At 40.7% G+C, this 20,584-nt stretch overlaps 1 protein-coding gene across 2 annotated transcripts in view; it reads left to right on the top strand.

Annotated features, from left to right (window-relative positions):
* CASP8AP2 (caspase 8 associated protein 2) overlaps nucleotides 1-19,286 on the top strand; it is a 231,082-nt gene extending 211,796 nt beyond the window's left edge. For both annotated transcript variants that reach the window (XM_086926647.1, XM_086926646.1), the window contains exon 10: nucleotides 16,807-19,286. In XM_086926647.1, the coding sequence (XP_086782773.1) occupies nucleotides 16,807-16,869 (63 nt within the window). In that variant the 3' untranslated portion in view covers nucleotides 16,870-19,286. The remainder of the gene's footprint in view (nucleotides 1-16,806) is intronic.
* Nucleotides 19,287-20,584: the final 1,298 nt, after the last annotated feature.

Here is a 20,584-nt window from a genome sequence, read left to right as displayed (position 1 = left end):
TGTTTGGAAGTGAAGGAGGTTGCTGTCAGAGGAAGCATTTCTACTCTACCTACTCCCCTAAGCTGCTGCAGGGGATTTATTTATTTATTTGTATAGCGCAGCTAATACCCTAAGGCATCTAGACGCTTGTCATCCAACAGCATGTCATCATTGCGATTATGTAAAGGCTAGAGCCTAAATATAACGAAATTAAGCAGTAAATAACCAGGTCTTCAAACCTTTCCTAAAGGAAAGCAAGTCAGGCGAATTTTTAAGCTTGTAAGGCAGACTATTCCATTGTCTGGTTGTGATATTTATAAAGCTTTTACCACCTCAGTTTGAGAGTCGGGATTTGTGGACCTCCACCAACATGTGTAAAGTTGACCAAAGATTTTTGGCCGGGGTATACCAGCAGAAACGGTCAATCAAATAAGTGGGGCCCTGGTTCGGCAGGGCCTTAAAAGTGATGCAGAGTGCCTTAAAATGAAAGTTTTTCCACTGGAAGCCAATGTGGAGCACTGAGGGACAGCTTGGCGAAGGAGTATTTTGGAATACCAAAAAGCAATCTGGCTGCAGAGTTGTGGAGAACCTGCAGTTTAATAAGGAAGGCTTATTAGTTTATGCCAGTCAGAAGGGTGTTACAGAAGTCCAGCCTAGACAAGACTTATGCAAAGATCACAATTTTCTGAAGATCTGGCGGTATGAAAGGAAAAATGTTCCTAGAATTTTCAATGTATGACAAGTGGATGAAGTGATCGCTTTCACATGATGGGAGAAGGACATGATGGTATCAAAAATGACTCCCATATTTTTCGGGATAGGAGCAGCTGTGCTGATGTCTGCAGCATCAAAGTTAGATTTGGTGTCTCAGAGCCCAGAATGATTGGGTACAGAGTTTGTGGATCTGACAATTACTGGCCCGGAGTCGTTTGTAATTGCGGGTGGTGAAATTCCACTCCGTTATCTCTCCAGGTAAAATTATCCCGCTCGCAGTTTGGACCCAAGAGTGTTGACAAAATGCCCAATGATGGCAGCAATGTGCTTCCTTATTGATAAGTACCTGGTATAGAAACATGCTCTAATATAATATAAGTAGACTACAAAAACCCACTGTATTTGTTTTTTCCCTACTGGGATTTATTGTCAACACAAGAAATCCTGCACTTGTTCAAGACGTGGTGTTTTATTGTTGTATTTTACTGGTGTATTATTGCATTGTGTTGTTGTTAAGCTTCGGCTGGAATTTATTGTGCATTTTCAAAAGACATAGTAAATCAGGCACTCTGTTAGACGGAAGTTCCATGTCTTTGTAATCATTTTCTGTGTTTAGGAAGGAGGAGAGTTGACAGTGTCTTTACTCGTGTGATATGTGGAAAATTAATCTCATAGTCTGTGCTTGGTTTGTGTTAGCTACCCACCATTTTCATAACAGGATATCCTTGTCTTGATAGTGACCAGGTATTGCCTAATGTAGATTCCTGAATAATGGTAGTAGTTATTTTCATGCTTTGCAGACCCATGAAACGGTAGTACCTGCTTCTCGCATAACAATGCATGTTCATATGTCAATATGGTGGCAATTCTGGACATAATGACTATAATGTTTGACATATTCTTATCGTCCATGACTTGATGAAGTCCATTTGAACAGTCCCAGATGCACTGATTTCATCAAAGGCACCGACTCCAGAATCTTGTGCTGATTTTAAAAGTTTATTACACAGACATGTCAATATGTCGCGTTTCAGCCACCACATGTGGCCTTGATCACCTATTACGCGCCGCAATTTGCATCCAAATATTTAAACTAACAAGACACAGCGTGACCGACTTTGGGTATGGCCATGAAAAACACTGCCCCACAATACTCATCTTATGCATAAAATTTCGGTTGGTAGAGTCGATAAATACTAAACTGATCAAAAACGAATTATTTAGATTTCCTTTACCACATTAATTAAAAAGCTCTTTATACAATTCTTTACAAATTATTCCAAATGTACACAGGAACTGAGAGAAACAGTGTCTCACCAAATTAAAAGCCTAAATGCATTGTAATAACTGTGTACTATTGTGGGCAAAATATTAGGATTGAAATATTCATAGCATCTGCCAAAATCTATTCTGATTCTTTTACGGTCAATAATTAAATATCCATTATACCTAGGTAACCAGTAAAAGAGCTCAAGGTTAATAAGAACTTTTATTAAACTCTGCATAAAACAGATGATTAAGAGCAGTTGAATAAATAACACTATAAATACGTAAATAAAGCCTTCAAATGTCTAATTACAAATATTGGAAAACTGTGAATAAAGTGCTGAATAGACTAAAGTACTAAGATATCCAAAGTGCAAGGTGAATGGTTGTGTAACTTCATATATAAAACATCTGGGGGGGAAACCCTTTTGCTTGTATCAATACAGCAGCTGTGCACATAACTGTAACTGACTGATAAAAACCTATAACATACAGCAATATTCCATCTTCGAATCTACTGGACATAATAGTTGTGGTAGTAATCATCATGTGGATTGCTGATAACCAATGCAGGCCAAAATAGAGTGTGACGACTCACAGGAAGTTATGTAAATCTTCCCTGTTATTCAGACCATTTGGCGATTTGAAATCCAATTCCAAAATTAACTTGGACTCCAAGCGTTGAATCTTTTCCCTGTTACCACCTCTTCTCTTTGGTGGCACAACCCCAATGATGAAATATTTAAGGCAACTAAGATCATTGTTATGTTCTATTTTAAAGTGCCTAGCCACTGGCTAGGTCTGATCTGAGTTGACTATTGCCCTGAACTGCTGCAGTATTCTTAAATGCACCTGTAATTTAGTGCTCCCAAAGTAACGGAGTCCACATGTGCATATCAGGACGTATATATCAAAATCCATTCTGCAATTGTATAAACCATTCAATGCTATGGATCTGGGAAAGCGGAGACATACTCAAATGTATTGATCCCAAACTTGCACGCACTGCAAGAGCTGCACTTGTAAAAGCCATTTCTCAAGGAAAGCCAATTCGTTTTAGAGTTCCTGGGTACTACCTCTGGACTACTCCTGACTAGAGCACTTACTATCAATGGAGCCTGTCTAAAAGTAAGTGTGGGTTTGAAGGGTAGGCGCTCTCCCAAAATTGAATCAGTCATGACTATTGGCCACTTCTTATGGATCTTATTTGCCTCTGTTGTTGACTATATATAGTTATAAGTCGGGTCTCTGACTCTTATGGCCAAATCTCCTATGTCCTCATTAATGAAGAGTTTAAGTGACAGCATGCTATCTCGAGTGATCTTATTGGCTTTAACTAAAACTTGTGACTATCATAACCCCTTTCATATATTCTTTGTTTGGTTTCTTTTTTGGCATCTCAATAGTTCCTGATCATTACTGCAAATCCTGCGCAATCTTAAGAATTCACCATATGGAATGCTTTTTATGAGATATTTAGGGTGAAAACTCAATGTATGTAGAGTCGTATTTCCTGCAGTGCTCTTACGATGCAGGGTCAATTCCAGTTTATCTAAAGCATGAATGTGCACATCTAAAAAAATCTACACCATACTTATCCATCTGTGCATTGAATTCCAAATTCAAATCATTGTCATTGATACGGTCAACAAATACAAATGTGCTGTCACTAGAACCTTTCCAAACTACAAATACATAATCGGTTTATTACATCCAACTCATTACATGGGCCACCCATTCAACTTTGTCGGTCACCTGGAGAACATGCTCCTCCCACCACCCCACGTGCAAGCAAGCGTAGCAGGGGGAGTAGCAGGCCCCCACAGCTACACCCCTTAGTTGCTGGAAAACTTTCTTTACAAATAGAAAGAAGTTGGTTTATTAATAGATCTTTTTCACAGATAATACTCAACTGCTTTTAAACCATCCATGTGACTGATGCTAGTATATAAAGATGTAACGTCTAGAGTGATCAGAATACAATTCTCAGACCAAGGTACTGTGTTGAGTTTGTGGAGGAAGTCACCACAATCTCTGATGTAAGATATCAATGCCACAACAAAATTGGCTGAAATAGGTCTGCCTGGGATGGAGGAGACTTTTTTGTGGATTTTTGGAATTAAGTACATAACAGATGTCACAGGAAATTCATTGTACAAAAATAGATATTCATCGTTGGAGAGGAGCCCCTCTCTCCTTTGTTTCATCAGATCTTGTTTAAATGTTTCTTTGACTAGCTTCATCTGTTTCAGGCTAGACCTTTTATAGCCTGCTGTATCATTCAAGTGTTTATAGGCTTCTGTTAGATAGTCCCTCTTTGGCAACAGAGCTATGTTGCCTCCTTTGTCAGATTTATTAATCACCACATCATTATTAGATTGGAGTTTTCTCATCAAATCATTTTTTTGGGAGATATTTTTGTTTTTGAGCTGTGCGTAGAATGTTGATGTCGTATTTTCAATTCCTCCAACGTACGATCATGAAAAATATCACCTATATCATGTGGCCTCATAGGGATGAACGTTGAGATGGGTTTAAATGGGCTAGGGTTGGCAGCAGATGGATTGCTGACCGCTTTATGGAGTAATACCTGGGTAGAAATCTCCTTGTTCTCATCATTTTGATCATTCACTAAATCATCTAAAGTCCGTAGAGTGGAAACATCCGATCCTAACCGGTTCTATCCATTTGATGTACCTAAAGGTTTTTTGGGTGTTAAATCATCTTTGGGTTTCTTAAAGGCAAAGTTTTTGATTAATTTCAACTTTCTAATAAATTTGAAAACGTCAACTCTTGTTTGAACATAGTTGAAATTACTTTCTGGGCAGAATGTGGGAGCCAACGAATAGTAGTTGCACCTCTGCTTGATTCAACTCGATATTGTACACATTGATTACAGTATTATCACAATACTTTACTTTCTCCTCCATTTGTTGTTGAACAGTTTTTTTGCCTTTTGCATTTGTTGCGGTTCCTCCTTACGCGCCATCTCTGGTTTCGCCTTTGTTTTATGTTTGTTGGGGATTCCCCAGCCTTTGGATGTGACGTCAGTCCCGCCATAAAAAATCTATTTCTTACGCTAGAGTAAGCTTGCCCATATCTTCTCCTTTGTTGCCCACTACCCTATTGACATCCTCAGAATTGAGTTTCACTCTGAATTGAGCTCAAATCTAATCCCGACGCAGTCTGGAATTCACTGTCTTGATTATCAAATTTGGCATTATGTCCCATTGGATTTGAATTAGTCAAATGTTTACGTTGGATGAAATCGTATTTTCTCGAGAGTAAAGATTTTACCTGTTTCATAGTCCATTTTGTCTCTAGCGAATTTAAAAGCTTTTTTCTGGTCTTAATGAAGTAGTCTTGTTTTTTATTTCTGCCCTTGATTTTGCTTTTACTTTTTAGAATTAAGTCCTTAAAATCAGGTTCGTCAAGCTCGATGTCGGATGTTTTCGAATTCCTTTGGAATGACTTCACAGCAACCTTGCGCAAAATTGATAAGAATCAAATCCAAGCGCATAGATGCCTCGAGATTTCAACCCATGCTTTAGGCATATTTGGGTTAGGATTCTCGAAGCTGGGGACTATCATTATGCGTAACCCACGAGGTATACAACCCACTTCTTCATACTTTCGTAAGTACTTTTGTTTCCACCATTTAGTTATCTAATTTAGAAGATGTTTTTCTAACGTCTTCAACATGATTTTGACATTGCTGTCCATAGACAGATTTCGAGGTCCTTTGGTTCGCCTGTTGTCTATGGCTGTGGGTAAATTGTCAAAAATTCTTGTGCCGCCGCTTCCCTCTCTCGCCGCGCTTCATCCAACATGTTCGATTGTGTTGTCGTGTGCTGCAGGCAGGGAGAATTATAAACTCCAAATCCGTAATTATCGCCTAGCACAAAATATGAAGCACACCTCCCCAACTATATATTACCAATTCAAAACGGCTTGCCGTCAGCGTTGCTAACTTCCACTGGTCTTCCAACACGTGTTGCTCTGATTCTACTGTGTGGCAAGGCCTAGTTATTATATATAAATATGTATCTATATGTAAATAGATTAGATGATTGTATGTATATGTATATGTATATATATATATATATATATATATATATATATATATATATATATATATATATATATATATATATATATATATATATATATATATATATCTATATATATATATCTATATATATAGTTAGGATTTTTTCTCTATGGAACTTTTGAAAATTCTATGCCTAATAACTTTGGCGTTTGTGGACGGAATTGGCTGAAATTTTCAGGAAAATGGCACATTTTGTTTCTGAGCAGCTCCTGGAAATTTGGGGGGGGTTCGTCAAGGGGGGGCTGAGAAAAAAGGGGGGTCCCAAAACACGTTTTTCCCATGTTAATTTCCATAGGGCGGTTGGCCTCACTTTTAGCCCGAACGGCTGAATGGATTTCCACGAAACTTGGCAAAATTGTAGGGACTGTTAGCCCAATGTGCCTTTGCTAGGTCTCAATATATGTGCTTCAGTGGATTTTGAGAAATTAACGTTTAAAACAAGATATATATCTGTAACAGCGCTCCGGGCAGCGCTCCGGTTCGCGAACTTTTCGCGTATCGGAACTTTGCGAAGCGAAGCTGATTGGCTCTCCGGTGTCTGTCAACATTCTAAACAGTCCGGAGCGGCCGCCATCTTGTCTCTCGGTAGGATCGAGAGACAAGAGGAGGCCAAAACAAAGGGGGAAATGAAGGAAAGGGGGCAAGGTAGACCCCTTCTGACCCCCTAGGATTGATGAGGGGGATATTATAGAGCCACGCCGGGCCCCAAAAAAAAAAAAATCCGATTTTTTTCGCCGTAGAGACGCGTCTTGGTTCGCGAACCGGGCAGCTAACCGGGAAGCTAACCGGCAGTGTAACCCAAAAAAAAAAAAAATCCGATTTTTTCGCCGTAGAGACGCGTCTTGGTACGCGAACCGGGCAGCTAACCGGGCGGCTAACCGGGAAGCTAACCGGGAAGCTAACCGGCAGTGTAACCCAAAAAAAAAAAAAAAATCCGATTTTTTCGCCGTAGAGACGCGTCTTGGTACGCGAACTGGGCAGCTAACCGGGAAGCTAACCGGCAGTGTAACGGGAGTCTGAGGAGTAGCTGATTGGCTGTCAATATTGTAAACAGTCCGGAGCGGCCGCCATCTTGTCTCTCGGTAGGATCGAGAGACAAGAGGAGGCCAAAACAAAGGGGGAAATGAAGGAAAGAGGGCAAGGTAGACCCCTTCTGACCCCCTAGGATTGATGAGGGGGATATTATAGAGCCACGCCGGGCCCAAAAAAAAAAAAAAATTCCGATTTTTTCGCCGTAGAGACGCGTCTTGGTACGCGAACCAGGCAGCTAACCGGGCAGCTAACCGGGAAGCTAACCGGCAGTGTAACCCAAAAAAAAAAAAAAATCCGATTTTTTTCGCCGTAGAGACGCGTCTTTGTACGCGAACCGGGCAGCTAACCGGGAAGCTAACCGGCAGTGTAACGGGAGTCTGAGGAGTAGCTGATTGGCTGTCAATATTGTAAACAGTCCGGAGCGGCCGCCATCTTGTCTCTCGGTAGGATCGAGAGACAAGAGGAGGCCAAAACAAAGGGGGAAATGAAGGAAAGAGGGCAAGGTAGACTCAAATTCAATTCAAAGAAAACTTTATTCGGATTGCAAAAAATCCATGAAAGTCACATATACATAAAAAGACATCTTTAAAAGTAGTTTTACACAGTTACCATAAAATAGTTAAAAGAAAGCAGCAATGATAATGTAAACAATCAAGATCAGATTATTAAAGTGCGTTCCAATGTGCATTACATTTAACTAAAGTGCTGTTGCATAGGAGGCATTTTTGGGTGCATGAGCGTTTCAGGGAGGTTCCATAGATTTCCGTGCGTGGAATATAACTTTCAGAAATGAGGTTGCACGAAAAATCAGATCATCATTGTCTAAGTTTAAAAGCATATGATATGATTGAATTAGGGAAACTGGCCTTTGTTTTTTAAAATATGGAGCTAAAAACCACTTGATATATTTTATAAAAAATTTACAGTGAAAAAAGAAATGTAGTTCATTTTGTCTACTGTGACCATCACAGGGGCAGGGGCTTAGCTCGTGTCCAAAGTTCGATGTGCTGTGGCCCATGGGAAAGCAAAGTGAGTATTTTGTAGATCCAGCTCTTAGACGGAATAGTAGCGACCTCTCCCAGTTGGTCAGAGGGAGTCTGAGGTATAAAGGTATTTGTTGTGGAGATAGATCATTGTTTATATTAGTCACATAAGATTTAACAGTTTGTTTTTGTAGTTCTATCTCCAACCTCTTTTCCCTGAAGAGGGCATAAAGTTCGATTTGTATATCCTTCTTATCCAAGCTCTTAATCTGGGCAGGATCGTTAAAAAGATGGATTTTGCCAATGCTGTCTAGGCTTTCCTTTGTTGCCCGGAGCCACGGGATGCTCATACCCTTGTCACAGTTTAGGCATTCAGACACAATATCCTGTGTTAAGGTAGCACGTTCATTAGCCCAAATCGACAGCCAAAATATTGCGGGTCGCGTGGCAATGAAGTCGGTTATGTAGGGCAAATTGAGCTCGGCGTGGCAGATGTACCCGGAAGAAGAGATAGGAGCTCCTAAAACTTTTCTACACAACCGGTTTTCTTCTGTCTGCAGGCTAGATGGGCTCACTATCCCCCAAATTTCTGCTCCATAGGTTGCAACCGGAACACATTGCAATTTGTAGATTTTCATAATTGCCCCGGTTGTTTCTGACCTTTTTGGCCGTGGCAAGGCAAGGATGGAATTTATGGCCTTTGAGAACTTGCCTGTGGCGTGGGCGAGATGCCCACTCCACAGGCCGTTCGCAGCAAAGACCATACCTAAATATGGGAATGATTTGGTGGAATATAACTTCTCTGGTCCAATTGAGATGGAGTTCAGTTGTTTAGCCCCTGGCCCGCATGTCATAACAAATGATTTTTTTAAATTCACCTTCAGGTCCAGTTTCCCCATAAAAAGTGCAAAGCTCTTGACCAGGGCACGGAGAGCGTTCGGTGTTAAGCCCATGATCACCGCATCATCTGCGTAGAGGAGTGCGGGTAGGAGATTCCCTTGGATTTTCGGGACATCCGTTGTCGTCTCTTTCAGGGAGTCACTCAGACCATTTATGTAGATGATAAATAACAGGGGTGCTAAAACGCACCCCTGTCGGACGCCTCTTTCCACCTTAATTGCCCCCGAGGTTTCGCCCTCCATTCCGATTCGTACCCGGGCTTTGGTGTCCGCATGTAGATAAGCTAGGAAGTATACCAAGGGTTCATCAAGGCCATAGGAGAGAAGTGTCGCCCACAATTTCGACCTATTCACAAGGTCGAATGCGGACGACAAGTCCATAAAGGCTAGATAAATAGGAGAAGCCTTGGCTATGGTGTATTTGCCTATTATAAGATTGAGATTCAGGCATTGTTCTGTTGTCCCGACCCTGCTTCTAAAGCCCATCTGACATCTGTCTAGCACCCCTGTTTCTTCGGCCCAATCATTCACTCTGTTGTACAACACCGACCCAAGATTTTCAGGGTGTTGTCTAAGAGTGAGATGGGCCTATAATTTGCAGGGTCCGATCTTTCACCTTTTTTGTAAATAGGCACTATTGTGCTTGTGGACCAGGTAGCGGGGATGGTGCCCAACGGTACGCTGTTGAAAACATTAACCAGAATGGGCCCCCAAAATTCTGGTCTATGTTTAATTAAATCAATTGGGAAGCCGTCCGGCCCAGGTGCCTTGTTCCCCAGGCTTTGATTAATGGCCAAAAGGACCTCCCCCAGAGTTATGTCAAGTGGGCTCAGTTTATCAAAATGTTGGTCTTCTACAGGAGCAGCGGGATTAGCATATATATTGGAGAAGTGTTGCTCCCAGTTCTGACTTGAAATGGTGCAGCTGATTGGTGACAGTTGTTTCCCCATGTCCCGCATCTTCCTTACAGCGGGCCAAAAAGTTGCACTGTTTCCCATAGTAGCAGAGACTGATAGTTCTTTCCACTGATCCTCTACCATGGCAGCCTTCCTTATCCCTATAGCTGTTTTATAGGCATGCCTGGCGGTCCGTACATCAGCAAGGTCTCTCGGTTTGGAGTTTAGTGCCTTGCGAAGTGCCTTGTTTGCCGCTGAGCAACAACTGTCGAACCATCTGGGTTCGTCGTTATTTTTCCTGTGGGAGACTGTCAGAAGAGTCTTAATAACATGGCACAAATTTTCAAAGTCTTCAATTATCCTATGGTGATTCCCATCCGTAAATAGGCAGGAAGCAACTGTTGGTTGGTGATTGTTTATAATTATGTCCATAATGGGTTCGCAGTTCACCCCTTTCCACTTTAACCTGAGGTTGTCTGTTGATGTCGTAATATCTCTTGCTCCCAAAGTGCGGGGAGGTACTTGGATCGGACCCATTCTTAGGCTGAGTTCAAGTGCATTATGATCACCAAAGGCTGTTTCTACTACTCCTGCTTGGATGACTTTGTCTAGTAGTTCCACAGAAGTGAAGATGTAATCTACTGTACTGGAGAAATCTCTCCCTCTGAAAGTTGGAATATTTGCACTATCGCTATGTATAAATGTGTCCATTATATTTGATAGGGTGTGGGTATTTATGAAGTTTTTCAATTCATTCCCGCGTTTGGTGGCCCTATCTAGTTGGTTTGTACCTGCTTTGGTTCTTGATAATTTGGCATTAAAATCCCCAGCTAGGATAATCCCGTTGCTTGCACAGTTGTTGGTTGATTCAGTTATTCTGGTTATGTTCTCGAATAGCTCTATATAGTTTTTGTTGGGGGTCGAGTGAAAGTCATTATTATAAAAGTTGATCAGATATAACGATGATCTACAGGTAAACTCGATAATTTGAATATTTAGGCTCTTAGTTGGTATTGGCCTAATAGCCCCCCCTAGAGTTATTCTGAACCCAATCAGCAAGCCTCCCATGGGGCGACCAAAAGCTGGCTTTTGAGCGCAGATGCTGTAACATTCAAAACCCTCTATGGTTATTTCAGAGGTAGCCCATGTCTCTTGCAACATTATAATATCTTTGTTAGATATGAATTTTAACCATTCCTGGTCCAATACCCGTTGTTGGAGTCCGGCTACGTTCCAGCTAACAATCGTTAGCACACTACTAGGGTTTTTATGAATATGTGGGTCTAGAGGGTTAGTTGTTTTGCATCCTATAGTGTTATCCGTTAGTTTGTCTTCCCTTACTAGTGGCAGCTTCGGGTGATTTTGGGCCAGTTGGGTGCCTGATGTTTCCATATCGACCATCTCTATATTTTTTGACCAGCTCAGCGGGGCAACCCTGTTTTGTTCCCTCCAGTTCAGTATTCAGCAGCCCCGGTGATAATGGGGGGAGTCAATCCACCATATCGAGACTGCTGAATCTGTTAAAAACTGGTATACCCCAATAAGCATCTCTGCTTGGTATGTTCCTATAGGGATGTCTGTAGTTATTATCTAACCCCCGCTCACCCCAGTTGTTTCCCTCATCTCCTTGCCCCGTATGACACCAGTTTCTCTCGAAGGCATTATGGTGCTGATTGAATCTCCTAGATGGATAGAAAAAGGAAAGATGTTTTGTTTCTATGCCTTCGCTATACCCCTCGCTTCTCCATGAACAGATGTGTTCTACCGTGCGTGGGTCGTCAAAGTTAACAATCACACAGTCACCATGTGTTTTCTGTGTTTCTCGGCCCACCCATGGTACTCTTCTGACTGTTAGGATTTTACTCCTGCAGTATGGGGGTAGGGGTCTGTTGTTATTCAACCAAAAACTGACTTTGTTTAATAGAGACCAGGTTGGCTCTTCAGTGTTGTCCGGTATCTCAGGGACTCCCGTCATTACCACTACATATGGACTAGATCCGGGTGGCAAGTTAGCATGGAATCTTCCTTGATTGTTTTTATTCCTGTCCTTAAGGTTGCTAGTGGTATCCCCCTTTGATTGTGTTGGGTTAGGTTGTTTCCCCTGTGGGATTGTGTTTGGGGTGGGTGTGGGTGTGTTTGACTTATTCGTAACTCCCTTTGGAGGTAGATTTTGCTTATGTGTTTTACTAGGGGCTGGGGCTGGTTTTTTCACGGCTTGCCCCAAAGAAGGTTGAGTATGTGGTTTTGCTACCACTAAGACTGGAGTATCTTTGGGTAGTGGGTTTTCAACTAGGGCGCTTAATTCGTTAAGTTGTTTTTCCATATTCCCTAGTCTCTTTTCGATGGTGGCAAGATGGGCAGATATAATTTCCCCAACCTTTGTTATAAGTTGATTTGTTGAGGAGCAATCTTTATATGACCCCTCCTTAAAGGACGGATCTCCTTTATTACTTAATCCTGCATTAAGTTTTTTACTAGCCTTTTTTTGGTTATTAGGTGGGTTTTTCCCCAGCTTTCTCTGAGGGAGAGGGCTTCCATTGGATGTAGATATATTTGGGCCTTGGGGCGGTTTCTGCTTCTGTATCGCTCCTTCCCTTAACCCTCGCAATACTCTTGAGGTAGGGGTTGAATCCACGAGTATATGTGTAGTAGCTAAAGCTCGAGGAGGGGAAAAATTTGTAGCCATGGGGTCGAGGTCTGTGGACAAAATTGGGTCAATAGCGTGATCACGTGTGGTCTCAGTTAGTGAGGTAAGAAGTACTTGAGACTCTACAATAGGTATTATATCCGAGTTCTCTGGAAAACTCATTGTTGGAATAGAGTTTGTAACGAGATCCAGTTCTGTGTTAAAGTTATCAGTAACATCTAAATTAGGTGATTTCTCCAGACTCCGTAGGGAGTCAGAGAGAAGTTGTGTTACTGATAAATCCACGGTATTAGGCATGGTGTGGATCTCTGCGTTGGCATTGGTGATGGCGACGCCATCAGCAAAGTTGTTTCTAATGGGTGTATTTGCTGTGGCGAGGAGACCCAAGGAAGAGCGTTTGGCTTGGGCCAGTTCCAGGGAAACTCTGCGCTCCAATAATGAAATGCCGTGATCAATTGCTTCATTGGCCTTAAAGATGAAGCTGTCAATTGGCCCGGTGACTTTCCCAGCTCCTGCAGCGGTCTTGCTGCGACTGCCCCTTGTGGACATTGTGAGAGAGTAACGATACAATCTCCAATAGGGACAGCGTGCGTAGAAGACTTACTTGGGGAGTGTTCTAAATTGATGGGTGTCAGCGGGGTGGCCCGTCCCGTCCTCTGAGGTCCTCGGACGGCCTCAGACGGCCCGCCCTTTGCCCGGGCTTCGCCCCGGGCGTCCCGCTCGCGTCCCGCGACGCTGAGGGCTTCCTTGTTTATAGTGCCCCTCCCGTCGCGTATACCGCGTCGGGGAACGCGACTGGTGGCGGGAAAAGCTGGTCCTTGGGTGGCCCGCTGCAACTCCCTGTGCGCTCTCCCAAGCTGGCGCTGACAGGTAGAGTGATAATTCGATCTTTTCCTCCTGCTCTGCAAGTCCGTGAATGCCGTGAATGCCTCCCCCCGCTTCACCGAGGGCTTCCTTGTTTATAGTGCCCCTCCCGTCGCGTATACCACGTCGGGGAACGCGCCGCCGCTGAGCCTGATGGGATTTGTAGTCCCAAGGCGGCGGCGCGACTGGTGGCGGGAAAAGCTGGTCCTTGGGTGGTCCGCTGCAACTCCCTGTGCGCTCTCCCAAGCTGGCGCTGACAGGTAGAGTGATAATTCGATCTTTTCCTCCTGCTCTGCAAGTCCGTGAATGCCGTGAATGCCTCCCCGACGCAAGGTAGACTCCTTCTGACCCCCTAGGATTGATGAGGGGGATATTATAAAGCCACGCGGGGCCAAAAAAAAAAACAAAAAAAAATCCGATTTTTTCGCCGTAGAGACGCGTCTTGGTACGCGAACTGGGCAGCTAACCGGGAAGCTAACCGGCAGTGTAACGGGAGTCTGAGGAGAAGCTGATTGGCTGTTATCATTGTAAACAGTCTGGAGCGGCCGCCATCTTGTCTCTCTGTGGGATCGAGAGACAAGAGGTGGAAAAAAAAAAGGTGTAAATGAATGAAAGGGGTAAGGCAGACCCCTCCTGAACCCCTAGGATTGATGAGGGGGCTATTAAAGTTCCCTGGGGGGTGAAAAAAAAAAAAATTTGCGATTTTTCGCGGTAAAGGTGCTTCCTGGTACGTTAACCAGGCAGCTAACCGGCAGCGTAACGGGAGTCCGACATATTGTGTTTTTTGAACGTTTGTGATATGTGCACGTGTGGATTTTGTCTAATTAAGGTTAAAAAAATATATATATATCTTTAAGCGTGTTCTGGCGCGCTTACGTTTTGGGTTTGGTTTGCGCTGCAGAGACGATACGTCACGGTTATGCGATGCATCATGAGGCGTCTCACGGGCTACATGATACGTCACTTAATAAAGAATATATTTTACAGCTATAGATATTAGCTTTTAAAAAACCAATGAAATTCACAGAAAAAACCATAGGTTATAGACCATATATAGTTAGGAATTTGCATTTACAAAACCTTGAAAATTCACTGAAAAAACCATAGGTTATAGACCATATATAGTTAGGGATTAGCATTTAAAAAACCTTATTTTATTTGCACAAAACCATTGAAATTCCATATATAGTTAGTTGCACTAACTATATATCGCGGACCCGCAATCCACTGCTAATGATGTCACATATTACATCATTCATGACATGGTCAGTGACATCACTGATGACATCACTGATGACATCTCAAATGACATCACTGATGACATCACTGATGACAACACCCAGTGACTGTATGTTTCTGTAAAGTTAAAATATGTCTTACATATTGAAGAATGAGTGGATGTATAAGTGTCTGGATGAAGGATTTAGTAGGTGCATGACTGACTGTATGAGAGAATGATTAAATGTGTCTCACTGAGTGCATGGGTTAGTGATTAAAGTGTCTTAATTTGGCAATCATTATTTATGTTCTTCTGTAAACTGCTGCATGTTTAAATCAGTAGCTATATCAGTAACTATATGGGTTATTGAATGGTTGCCCAAGTATTTGTATGGGAGACTGAGTATGTGTGTGGGTGGCTGGGAGGTGTATAACTCTGTGCATAGATGTGTGAGCAGTTGATTCCCTAGGTGTATGGGTTCAAAAGTGCATGTAGAAACAGCTGTATGGACAGTTGACTGTGTGCATGAGTATATTGGTGAGTGAATGGATATCTCAGTTCTACATGTCAAAGTAAGTACATATGTAAAACACACTCCATGTGAGAGTTGACATATATAAATAACTGAACATAAGAGCCAGTGAATGTGAGAGTGGCTGTATGAATCATTGTGAACTTGTATCAAGGATTGTATACGAGAGTAAATATGTGTTAGTATATGTTTGAATAAGTAAGGTGTGTATAACTGTATAGTTAAGGAAATGGAGATGTGATTGATTCTTTGCATGACTGACTAGGTGTGTGAGTAACTCCATGGATGTGTGACAGTCTGTGAATGCCTGTTTACACTGAGTGTATCTAAGGTTATATTAGAGTCTGAAGATGTATTATCACATAAATGATATCATCAGTGATGTAATCAGTAATGTCAAATGAGATGTCAGTGATGTCATCAGTGATGTCATTTGAGATGTCATCAGTGATGTCATCAGTGATGTCATTTGAGATGTCATCAGTGATGTCATCAGTGATGTCACTGACCATGTCATGAATGATGTAATATGTGACATCATTAGCAGTGGATTGCGGGTCCGCGATATATAGTTAGTGCAACTAACTATATATGGAATTTCAATGGTTTTGTGCAAATAAAATAAGGTTTTTTAAATGCTAATCCCTAACTATATATGGTCTATAACCTATGGTTTTTTCAGTGAATATATATATATATATATATATATATATATATATATATATATATATATATATATATATATATATATATATATATATATATAATAACATTGTTGGGTTTGTGTGTATCACTTATGTCATCCTTGCATTGACATTTGATTTGTAATTCCTCCCATTTTTTTGTAATTGTTACTTCTGCTGAGGATGTTTTTTTAAAGATTGATGTTGCCTCTCTGTATCCATCCCTACTCCCATTCACCCTGTCATCCACCCCCACTAAGTTATTAGTTTTTATTTTTATTTTACATATACTCATAATCTAATTATCCATACATTTCAGGCTATCATTCATTCATGCATCATTCCTTTATTTATCGATTTAGGCTTTTGCTCAGTCACACATTAAGCCACTCTACTATGCAAACTCACCAATAAAATAGCAAGTTCACCTAGACAATACCCTGATCTGCTTGATTTATTTATTTAGACCATGTGCAGAAAATATACGATTACTGCTGCAAGATAGGTGTTAATTAATGTTGTTATTCATCCTGCAAATTACTATGTATGAAAATAGTGGTTTAATGGCTCATTTGTGAAAGTTTTGTTACATGTGGAATTCAAATACATCTTTTAAAAATCTGAATCATTCTACATATAAGATCTGTTTCAATGTGTGTGCCATTTACATGTGTGAAAAGTATTGCAAGAAATAACCAGCTCAATAGTACCGTGAATATTAAGTCTGGAACCCGATTTGCAGTTTTCATGTCCTAATGCAGTTTTTCTCATTTAGCAAATTATTAATTCCTTTAAAAATATGTTTCTGGGTGAAGGGCCAAAGCCTTAAAATGTCTAATATTGAACACCTTTGCTCGAGGAATCTCTGAAGGCAATAAAACATTTTAGTTTTCTAACGTGTGTTAAAAGTTATAGAAGTTGACGTTTTTGCAAAAATATAGTTCTGCTCAGTTATCTTAAAGGTGTCTTTTTTTTTTGCAGGTTTCAGAAAGATATCATTTGTTAGTGAAGCTGTTCAAAAAATCTGCACATACGAGCAGCTGAGATGTGTTGTGGAGTTTGCAGAGATGTGAACAAACTAAGCATCAAAGACCTGTATATTCACTGGCCACAGAAGTCAAAGCACTTATTTTATTGTGGGATTTGTTGCACAGCTGCCCAACAGACCTTTACAACTGTGACATTTCTTACAGCCCTAATGACATGCGGAGCCATTGTGTATTCTCCCGCGCCTTTCTCCCAGAAGCAGGACTTTTTTTTGCCCTTGAGTGTCATTTTCTGTTGACGGAAACGCATAACACCTGGCAATGGGATAGTGACGGGCATTTGTTGTGGTGGAAGGAATGGAAGTAAAACAACCCGTATGCTGCAGATATTCTGTATCTTTGTACTTTGAATGTAGGAGTCACACATGTGCATCTATGCATCTTATTGTTCCTTAGCCTGCCGAAGCGGTCGCCCATTTTTCAAATACTGTTTACATAGCGAGCCTCTGTTGAAGGTGCAAAAAATCGATGTCTCTGCACGTTTGTTGCAGATGACTGTGCAGTTCTGCAGCCTATACAGTATGTTACCTTGACATCAATAACATAAAAAGCTGTGAAAAATGTTTTTGTATCAATTTAAATTATTTTGATTGGCATGACCCAAACATATTTCTGATGCACACAATTCCCACCCTCGGAAATCACATACAATGCAAGACATTAAGTCTACACTAAATCAAAGTTTTTTGAAAATTAAACTTGTATTTGCACTCAAGGGGTTCAACAAAATTACATAAACTTTGCCTAGTTCACATCCACTAATACTGCATATTAAAGCATAAGAACCTGAAAGGAGAACTGCTCCCAAAGTATCTTTCTAGTCTTAAAAACGTATTTTTCCTGGGGTTTTAAAGTGCATAATCTTCGAAATACCTTAAAAAGAATTGTACTTAAAAACATGCTTTCCTTATTGCAATTCATCAAGAGATTAAGTAAATAGCTGGTGGTTATTTTGACTGTTAAGGAGGCTGCTACATGTGAACTTTCACCTGGCCCCACGGCTAACCGCTGTTAAAGTAATGGTTATACAAATGTTTGCTGTGTAAAATGAGTTTCTGGGTTCAAAAGCATGGAACAGCTGCACCGCCACCAAGTGCCAGACATATGGGTAGTGGTCAAGGTGCTGAGGGGCTTGTCCCATCAAACATCATTTATTGACGTTTTTGTTGCCTGATGATCTATTTTAAGACAGCAGTGAAGTTTTACATTTGTAATAAAATTATAATTGTAAAAGATTATTAGAAGAAAGCAGCCTAGCTCCGTCGAAAAAGGTAACTTAATTTATTAACCTCCTTGTCACTTTTTCTACCCTATTCCTCTTATTCTACCCTTCTATCAAATCTGTGCCACTCAGCAGGGGACATAGCATGGGACACACTCATAGCAGCATTCCCAGTTGCATCGAACATCCAGACAGGGGGCGTGATCTACTTGGATTTTACTGTGCCTTACTCTTGTAGTACTCCTGACTTACACTTGAATTTCAAGTAAGCTTTAAGTAAGGCTGGTGTACTCCTGACATGCAGGAGTAAGCCAGAAGTACTACAAGAATAAGTCACACCTACTCATAGTAAAAAAATGTTTTAGTCAAGCTAGTGTATTGAAAATGTTCTCTTCATTTTACCATGTGCACCGCAAATAGGAGATGCATCTTTCAACAGTGAAGACTGGACCAGCTGATATCTTGGAAAAACATATGTATCGTTAGCAATTGTTCTCTGTGCTATTTCTTGCCAGAGGTTTGTAGCATTTTGCTATGATTCAGTTCTGGCCTGAAGTAGGTTGTTTCCCTTTTACCATCCAGTTAGAATTCCATTTTCATAATAGTTGCATTTCCCTTGTATTTGCTTGTTGATCATATTACATCTTCATTGTTCATTTCAGTGTGTCCTTCCCACTCGCTACCCTCTGCCTGTGAAGTGTTTACTTATGAATTTTCAAATTTTGCTGTGCTGTTTTAGACTGACTTGGAGCCATCTTTCTCCTCTTTTCTGCCTATGAAAGCTATGTTATGCTAACAGCACTTTTTAATGAAAGACCGTTCAGATGCTAAGAGCTACTCACATAGTCTCACACTGTGAAGTTCAGTGATCTGGGACTAATGAAAGCAGATTTGCGGTTTAAATATTCCCTCTTCCTTACTTTGAAATGTCTTGTATTTTGTTACTGTTTTATGTCTCACTTTAAGTGTAATGTGTCTGCAAATTGCAATTTAAACGTGTTTATTTGCATCTCCTATTGTAAATCTCTGTACAGGTTTCTCTTTTGTAAATGTTTTTTCCTGTATATAGGTGTTTTTGAAATATTTTTATATTGTATAAAAGAAAGTTGAATCCTGTCTATTTTGTATGAACAGTATTTGCTTATTGCAGTGGTGATGAAAAGGAAAAAATATAATTCCTTTTGATTATTCTTCTGGATTTGTGCGGTCAGTGACTTCTTAATACGTTTTATTTAATTTGCAATTTTGTACTGTAAACTTCTGTCCACATGTGACAGAAATGGCATAGGAAATAATGTCAAAATATGCACAATATAAACCAAGGAGCTTCTAGACTATTTTCTCCTCTTCCATAAATATTACCCGAACCTTTTACTTTTAAGAGTTGCACATAACTTCAATGCGTTAAGCTTGTTGGTGTGAAACCAGAGTTAAAAATTGTATGAGTCCTCAGCTGTTTAGACCACCCTTTAATACGCGGTTCGGCTTTGAAAGACTTTAAGTAAATTCAGATATTCAAGACATCTTAATGAGAAAATATACATGCGATAAACTGTTATCAGCTTGTTAGTTGTCAGACAATTAACCCATGGCACTTTGATTGTTGACGTTTTTAAATTTAACAGAGTTCACATCACTACTCCTGTTTTTTTGGCCTTAATGCCATTTTCCTGCTTGCTAGCTGTTGGCTTTCTGTGACCACAGGAAAATCTTTTACCAACATGTGTTAATAATTTCCTTTGATCTCTGAGTGCTGAACATTGGAAACGAGCTTTTCACAAGGCAGGTATCCTACAACCAAATGGTATCAGCCAAATAGCTGACTGGGTAATAATCCTACTGTGAGTGAACCTGCATTTTATTTACCCTTCCACACGGTCTTGCTTTGGTCCCTATAAATCAGGATTGGCTTTACTATGTTCCAGGGAGCACTTTTGACATACAGCTCTTAGATGAGGTCTACTATAGTTTAGATTTTTTATTTTAAACCAGAGGTCTTTGTCTGGATAAAGTGTAACATCTTATTACACCCTACTTAATCAGTCTGGTTAAGTAAGGTGTAATAAGATGTTACTCTTTATCTAGACACCCAATATAATAAATGTTTTTAGCCGTACCAGAGGCCAGCATAAAGGTATACCTTGATGTCTTCTAGGTATTTTTAACCAAACTATAGTAGACCTCATCTAAGAGTTGTATATCAGTAGTGCTTCCTTGAACATGGTAAAGCCCTGATGATGAAGCATAACCCTGATAGGGTGTGCAAGGGTGAACAAAAATAATGCAGGGTCTCTTACAGTAGGATTACCCTTTTTCTATTTGGCTGAAACCATGTGGTTGTAGAATACCTGTATTGTGAAAGCTATAGATTGGAAGAAAGTATCCTTTTCCTCCCAAAAAGTCTCTCACGCCTTCCCCGAGTAATTAAAGATCTGGTTGAATTTTTGTAATACAATTGGAGGCAAGCCTCGGGATTAGCCACAGAATAAGC

The sequence above is a fragment of the Lissotriton vulgaris genome, chromosome 6 (assembly GCF_964263255.1).
Source record: "Lissotriton vulgaris chromosome 6, aLisVul1.2, whole genome shotgun sequence".
Classification (NCBI taxonomy): Eukaryota; Metazoa; Chordata; class Amphibia; order Caudata; family Salamandridae; genus Lissotriton; species Lissotriton vulgaris.
The sequence above is the reverse complement of the archived record's forward strand: the minus strand, read 5'-3'. Positions and strand labels throughout refer to the sequence as shown.